General features: G+C 39.7%; 1 protein-coding gene across 10 annotated transcripts in view; it reads left to right on the forward strand.

The window, feature by feature from the left end:
• The window catches only part of Ankrd17 (ankyrin repeat domain 17), a 138639-nt gene extending 131940 nt beyond the window's left edge, over positions 1-6699 (forward strand). For all 10 annotated transcript variants that reach the window (XM_063272901.1, XM_017599098.3, XM_063272902.1 and 7 more), the window contains 4 exons: positions 514-762; positions 2343-2521; positions 3656-3820; positions 5342-6699. In XM_063272901.1, coding sequence (XP_063128971.1) covers positions 514-762; positions 2343-2521; positions 3656-3820; positions 5342-5401 — 653 coding nt within the window. In that variant the 3' untranslated portion in view covers positions 5402-6699. The remainder of the gene's footprint in view (positions 1-513; positions 763-2342; positions 2522-3655; positions 3821-5341) is intronic.
• Positions 6700-8276: the final 1577 nt, after the last annotated feature.

Genomic DNA, 8276 nt, shown 5'->3' on the forward strand with positions numbered 1-8276 from the left:
TATTTTGTTTGAAACAGGGTTTCATTATGTAGCCCTGGCTGTCCCGAAACTAACTATATATAGACATTCTGCTCTTGAGCTCACAGATAACCTACTGTCTCTGTCTCTAGAAGGCTTGGACTAAAGGTGTGCACACACCACCATGCCTGGCTGCAGTCATCTTGACTGAACCTCTACGGTTGCAGATGTGCACCATCATGCTCAGCTTAAGCAATCTTGTAACAGAAGAGAAAATTATTTCAAAGCCAGAAAGAGGCTGTTGGGGAAGGAGGGCAGGGACAAGACAGTGGGGGTAAAAATTAAAAGTGTGGTGTGTGTGTGTGTGTGTGTGTGTGTGTGTGTGTGCGTGCGTGCGTGTATGTGCGCGCGCGCATGTATGAACTGATTTATGGAAATTAAAATAATTTTAAATCTCAGCTGTCAGAAAAATGTGTATTTTAAGATTTGGTTTTACAAAATTAAATATTTTACAGAATATATCTCTCTATTCTATTTCAAAATATTGTTTTCCAGAGTCTCCAGCACAGTCAGTGTCCTCTGGAGTTCGTGCACCATCTCCTGCCCCATCCTCAGTACCTTTAGGGTCTGAAAAGCCCAGCAGTGTCTCTCAGGACAGGAAAGTTCCAGTCCCAATTGGGACTGAGCGTTCTGCACGGATCAGGCAAACTGGAACTTCAGCTCCATCTGTTATTGGGAGTAATTTGTCTACATCAGTAGGACATAGTGGCATCTGGTCCTTTGAAGGGATTGGTGGCAATCAAGGTATGATATGCTGTATTATATTAGAAATGAAGTTTATTCATTTAGCTAAAATATTTTAACCAGTTTTACATTGGTTCGTATTTTGAGTTTTTGAGATGTTACTTTTGTGTGTGGTATTTTTCCTGCATGTACGTCTGTGCAGCACTGTGTGCCTGGAGCCTTAAGAGGCTGGATGAGAGCATTGGATCCCGGGGTTGGGGATTTGGCTCAGCGGTAGAGCGCTTGAGGCCCTGGGTTCGGTCCCCAGCTCCGGGGGGGAAAAAAAAAAAGAAAAGAAAAGAAAAGGAGAGCATTGGATCCCCTGAAACTGGAAATGCAGCCAGTTGTTAGCTGTCATATGGGCGATGGGAATTGAACCCAGTTCCTCTGGAAGAGCAGCCATTTGCTCTTCATCTCTGAGCCATCTGTCCCGCCCTCATCATTCCTTTAAAGGCTCTATCTCTGTCCCTGTCTGTCCAGTTAGATGATCATCATCTTTTACTTCTGCTTTCCTGTGCTTTTCCCTCTGCACTTCCTTATCTCTGAAAATAACCTAGTGCATGTAAGCAGTGTTGGTTTACTGAGAGTCTCCCGTACAGCACAGTGTCCTTAACTAACCGGCGCTAGGGCCAGCCTTGACCTTGGTCCTTTTGGCTTTACACCTCAATACTTGATTGCAGGTGTGTGCTGTCCTGTCCTACAGAAGCCTCCTTGTATTTTCATTTGGCCATATTGTGATGTTGGTGTTTCCTTTGAGTCCTTTTTTGGCTTCCTTGAAGCTTTGGCTTTGTTGCTGTTGTTGTTTTGCTGTTGGGTTTTTTTTTTTTGTTTGTTTTCTTTTTCTTTTTTTTTTTTTTTTTTTTTTTTTTTTGTAGTTTTGTTGTAGTCGTTTTGCTGCTATTTAAGTGAATAAATGTTTATTTAAGGGGTTTCTCATGTGAATCCTCCACCGTCCATTAATGTTCAATCATGGTCAAGATTTCCCAAGATGGTCCTCTCAAATAACTGATGTATTCCAGTTGCATTGTTAGAATACTGACACAGTTCTTTTGTGTATTATTATTTTATTTTTATATGAATTAGTGACATTTGTGACAGCTTCGGAATTCTCCTTATGAACTCTTTGGGGTCGTCTTTCTTCAGACATCTACTTTAGGAGTCATAGCAGAGTAGGTTTACTCACTTCCCTCCTCCTCTCCTTCACTCACTGAGGATGAGTTTATGTCATATCCGTCTCTAAGAGATCTGTAGGATACACCAGTGCTGAGACACTCACAGCTCTTAGCTGGCTTGTAGTTCTTCCCACAGACTTACTGTGAGAAAAGCAATCCCACGGATTTACTACACCAGGCTTTTCTAAGGATGTGGAATTTTTTTGTTGTGTTTTATTATACTGTTCACTAAGCAATGTGGAAGTATTGTTGTAAATATAACAAAAATAGAATATTTTGAAAGAATTCACAATTTGGTATAGTTAAAATAGGAATTATAAAGTGCTTTTTGTTTGTTTGTTTTTTGTTTTTTTTTTTTTTTTTTTTTTTTTAACTGTGTCTTGATTTTGAATGTTATCAACTTTTGTTTCTGGCTTTCTTTTCTCTCAGACAAAGTGGACTGGTGTAACCCTGGGATGGGAAATCCCATGATTCACAGGCCAATGTCTGACCCAGGAGTGTTTTCACAGCATCAAGCAATGGAGCGAGATAGTACAGGAATTGTAACTCCTTCTGGTACATTCCATCAGCATGTTCCTGCAGGATACATGGACTTTCCTAAACTTGGGGTAATTTAAATACATATTTTTGCTATTACAAAAATATTTTTTTGTTTGCTTGTGGTTTGTTTGTTCTTGTTTATTCCTGGTCATCTTTCATGTCTAAGTGCATAAGCTTTGAAGTCCTCTGGGACTTGACAGGACAGACTGGCTAAGAGTCTGTCCAGCCATTTACCGGATTCTTATTTCAGCAGTCCTTTATTTGTTTTGGTTGGGGTATGTTGTTTATTTTGTTTTCTTAGACTTTTTTTTTTTTTTTTTTTTTTTTTTTTTTTTTTTGGTTCTTTTGTTCGGAGCTGGGGAGCTGGGGACCGAACCCAGGGCCTTGCGCTTCCTAGGCAAGCGCTCTACCACTGAGCTAAATCCCCAACCCGTTTTCTTAGACTTTTGTTTTTACTTATGTTTACATGTGAATATATATGTGCACATAAATGCAGATGCCCACCGAGGCCAAGAAGGCATTGTTGGTTGGAGCGAGAATTACAGGAAACCAAGAGCCATCAAAAATAGGAGCTAAGAACTGAACTTGGGTATTTTGCAAGAGCAGCAAACACTGTGTTAAGCCATCTCTCCAGCCCACATAGAACCCTTTATGAGAGGCTAGGGCTTACTTTCTACTTGGTTTTTATTTTGTTTGTGAGATTTTTGATTGTGAGACAGGGTCTCAACAGGTAGCTTTAGAACTCTGTGCAGACCAGACTGGCCCAACTCACAGAGTTCACCTGCTTCTGCCTCCTGGATATTGGGGTAAAAGGCCTTGGTCACCATGTCTAGCTAAATAAGTTTATATCAGAGAGTAATTTTTAGCTTCTGTGAATAACCTATAAATTCATAAAGTCAAATGAGGCTTTAAAACCAGTTTTAGGGCTTTTGGCTCTTTTGATTATTTTTGTTTAGTTTCTGTTTTTTTTGTTGTTGTTTTTTGGTTTTCGTTTTTTCATGGGGTATGTGTGTATCTCTGGCTGGCCTGAAACTCACTTTGTAACCCAGACTACCTTTGCCTCTCAAATGCCACTTTGTTTTCTGTGACAAAGTTCTCTCCACATAGTCCTTATAAGACTGTTTATCAGAGGTAGGAGTCTATGAAAAAAAAATATAGTGATTTGGATGTTAACCTCTCTCTCTCTATCCCCTTTCTTTAAGAGTATGCCTTTTTCTGTATATGGGAATGCAATGCTTCCTCCGGTAGCACCTATCCCTGATGGTGCTGGAGGACCCATATTTAATGGCCCTCACTCTGCAGACCCTTCTTGGAATTCACTGATAAAGATGGTTTCAAGTTCCACAGAAAACAATGGTCCTCAAACGGTAAGGCTGATGATTTAGCAAGCAGTCGCTTACGTGCTTACAGAATGAAGCGAATAGACTTAGGAAAAGCATGGTAGCTTTAGAGCTCAATGAATGCAGCCAGCCGAGGACAATGACTATAGCTGAAGGGCATCAGAAATCTTTGTAAAATGTTACCGTTGTGAAAGTAATCATAGGAAGTTTTTATATTTTATTCTGTAGGAAGTGGTATGTAGAAGAATTTAATTACATAGCTGGCCATGATAGTGCACCTTTAATCTCAACAGGTGGATCTTCGTAAGTTATGGGTTAGCCTGGTTTACATCGAGAGTTCCAGGCCATCTAGGGCTACATAGTAAGGCCCTGTTTTCAAAAACAAAATAGTAAGATGCAAAGTGATCTTCATTGTAAAATAATTAACATTACAATTTGCTCCTTTGTTAAGAGCTTTACAGTATATGAAAACCTAGAATAATGATTATATACTTGTTTTGGGGCAGGATGTATCTTGCTCTGTCTTGTCCGACACTCACTAGGTACCCCAGGCTGACCCCAAACTTAAGGTACAACTGCTTTAGCCTCCTAGGTCCTGGGACAATAGGAATAAGGAACCATACATGTCTGATGCTTACGTTACTTTGGTGTATATTCAGTACCTCTGAATAATTGTCGTTTCACAGCAATCTTTATGTTGTTAAATAGTTTTAAAATTGTTTGAGCATCACCTCTTATTAGGGTTTCAAAAAGAAAAGGGAAGCAAGGAGAAAAGATTTGGGAACTAGAAGGTGTAGTTTAGTGACAGGACATACCTTACCATTCTCAAGTTCCCAGACTCATTCCCAGTCAGGGCTTCAACATTATTGTGTTTTCTCCAGTATTTCCTAATGTGTTGCAGCTCTTTATTTTTACCACCACCCCCAACCCCTGGGTATTCCATGTATTATTTATCCAGTGTTCAGAAATAGTAGGTTTTTAAGTGATTTTTATTCAAATTTGTGAGAGCTTTTTTTCTAATTTGTGTGTGTGTGTGTGTGTGAGAGAGAGAGAGAGAGAGAGAGAGAGAGAGAGAGAGAGAGAGAGAGAATGAAAATGAAAGAGGTGAGTGTGCATGTGTGCATGCATGCGTTTTACCTGCATGTATGTATTGGAGCCCAGAAGAGGTTCTTGGAACTAGAATTACAGACCGTTAAAAGGTGCCATGGAACTCTGGGGATCAAGGCTAAGTCCTCTGCAAGAGCATTCTATGCTTTTAGCCACTGAGGCTCTGCCTTTTGTTTTTCTTCAGTTCTTTGACAAGAGGTCTCAAGCAGCCCAAGCTGTCCTTAAGACTTCTTATCCAGATGAGGATGAGCCTGAACAACAGAACATTCCTTTTTTTTTTAATTAGGAGTAAATGTCTCACCAAATCTGGCTATATATGTTGAAGATTGAATAGATAGATTACGTTGTCTTAGTCCATAAACGCTTGTTTCTCCGAGTATTATCTTAACCTAAGAATCTGCCTGGTTTGCATTTGGTGACACAAATGCTCTGTGTTTGCAGGTGTGGACCGGACCCTGGGCACCTCATATGAACAGTGTGCACATGAACCAGCTTGGCTGATGAGGACAAACCTGTCAGCCTGCAGATTCCTTTCATTCAGAGGAAGTCACAAGTGGCCGAGAAACATTTTTATGCTCCCAAATCATTCTACTGATGTGCTTGACTGAAGTGTGTAGGCTTTTTGCAGAAGAACTTACTAACTGACCTATTTTCTGTGAACATTTGTGACAGCCAATTCTCCATTATCATCCGTTTTTACCTTAGTTAGCATTTTTTCTTATTTTTCTTCTTTCTTTCCCTCCTCTCCTTTGGACATGACTTTCTGTTGAAGCTGTTCTTTGGCTGGTTGGTTTTAGTACTGTAAACTGCTTCTGAGCAAACACGGAAATTTAGCAAAATTATGTAAACTTGATCCTGAAGTTTTAGAATGGCAAATAAATGTACAATTGTTTACATAACAGAAAAGGCTAAGCAGAAAGTAAATTTCAGTCTGTCAGTCTAGAGGCTCTACTTCATGTAGACTTAAACTCATGTGAGATATGTACTTCATACTCAGAAACCTGGATGTCTCCTTCATACATTAAACTATTAATAAGCACCACTTTTCTACTTGTATAATTTCAGCATAGGTGACCTGATGGGCATTATCAGTGGATGTCCCTACGTTAGCTCTGCAGCACCCAGCGTACTCCCTAGTGGGTTTGTTTGTAGCAAGGCAGATAGAAGAAATTTCTGGCTTTTCCATGTCTTTATTCAATTGGTCACACTTTTCAAACTCACGCACACATATCTCTTCAGTGTGGACTTTCTTTGCCACGATGACTCCGTAGTTAGACTCTCGTGCACAGTAGTATAAAGCCTTTCCTGTAGTGGCTGCTGCACTGATGTGAAGCATCTTCAGTGGCACCAGTGGTCTCTTCTAACCGGAAAACTTCAGACTTTTGAGCAACTTAAAAGCCACCACAGTTCTCAGTCAGCATATATTGTTTATTTTTAAAGATTTCAGCATATTTTATATTGGATACTATTGATTCTTATTAACATTGGCTCTTCCTGGTCAGCGAGAGTCAACATGCAGTTTTCCCGTTTCCAGCATCTATGTCTTAGTTTGAAAGGCTCCTTGCTCTCTGCTACTTGTTGGTAGAAGTGAAAAGGATGAACAGCTAACTTGGGCCAACTCAGAAAGGAGTGTTTGGGTTTGTTTTTAAAATGATTTATGGTCAATCCATGAATACACAGATTATAAATTAAAATCTCCATTTAACCTGTTTATATGTGATTCAGGGCCACACTAAACTACTCAGTGGGAATTATATATTCCATCCACTTGAAACAATAAACAATAATGTATACAAGAAGAGTATGTGTCCTGCCCTGTCTCCTATGGAAAAGTACTCACATGGTTGAAATATAAATGGTTTATATGTGAGAAATGCTGTCGTAGGACATGTCAAATACTATCAGTTTGGTTTTTAATTAGACAAACTTTTCACAGTAAAACCTGAATGAAAGCTTACGCACCCCCAGCTGAGGTTGATAATGTCATTCATTGGTTGTCGTAGTGTATGATGTGACATGATCCTGCAGTAACCGGAGTAGAGTTTACAGTAGTTCTCAAACCACCCAGCGTACCTCACATGCTGTGGATGCACATTTAGTTTCTATCTCTGCGTAGTACACCCAGATTAGGAGGAAGGTAGCCTATAAATACAGCCGTGAGCTTAAAAGAAAATTCAAAAGCACTTTACTCACACAAAATAACAAAACTGTGATGTTGACATTTTGTATTTAATTTTGCCACAGTTCTGTCTTCTTCCTTCTCACAATACTTTTCTGAGAGAACTAGTTATTTTCTGACTAAAATAATGGAGTTGGAGAGCAGACACTACTCAGAGTGCTATCACATGTGAGTAGTGTTCACATAATCTTAATGAGTGTCTTACTGATAAAGGAAGAAGGGTGGAAGTGGGGTGTTTTACTCATTTTAGAATGTGGAGCATGGAAATAGATTTGAGCCCTGTATCTCTGGGCTGAGAGAGGACAGTGCCACAGTTGTAGAAATTTGTACGAGAAACATTTTCAAATACATTTTTATACTTCAGATGTATTATAGAACATTTTATTTATTTAAACTATAAAAAAGTTCCCCTTCCCCCCCTACAGATTATCTCTGCCCACTACATAGTTTGCTTCCTTTTAAGAAGTGACTTAACAGATAGCTGTGCTGGCATATCCCTTAAAATCCCAGGGGCAGCCAGGGCTACAAAGAGAAACCCTGTCTCAAAAAAGAAAACAAGTGTGCCAGTGGTGGTGCATGTCTCTGAGCGAGGCAGGAGGGTCTCTGAGTTCAAGGACAGCCTGGTCTATAGAGTTCCAGGCCCAATAGGGCTACATAGTGAGACCCTCTCCTAACCCCCCCCAAGGGAAAAATACACCTAGATCTGACTTCAAGGGGTTATTTCTTATACTTTTTCATAAGTATAAGTAATTTGCCTCATACATATTTTCTTAAATCTTCCTCAGTTTGGAAATCTTATTTGGAAAAAGAGCCCTCTAAAATGACATAATCTATACTAAAATCTTGAGTATTGTGTTAATATTCTATAATAAAAAAGTTGAGGTTTAGGGTTTGAATGATTAGTAAAGTGCATGTCTAGTATATGTCAAGCTGGTTAATCCTAGCACATGCCTGTGGTGCTTATAATTCCAGCTGAGGTTGGCGTGTAACACTGGAGCTTCCTGCCTCTGCCTGCTAAGCACTGGATTCCACTGAACGGTGCTGCTTGCTTTCATCCCATCCTAAGACGAATGTAAGAACCATTTAGGACCATCTGTTGACATTGGTGTGGAGGGGGAGGCCTAAGACTGGTATGCATTCCTTGAGTTTGCTATGTAACTTAGGTTGACCTCAACTTGTAGCATTATTTAAAAAAAA

Source organism: Rattus norvegicus, chromosome 14 (assembly GCF_036323735.1).
Source record: "Rattus norvegicus strain BN/NHsdMcwi chromosome 14, GRCr8, whole genome shotgun sequence".
Taxonomy (NCBI): domain Eukaryota; kingdom Metazoa; phylum Chordata; class Mammalia; order Rodentia; family Muridae; genus Rattus; species Rattus norvegicus.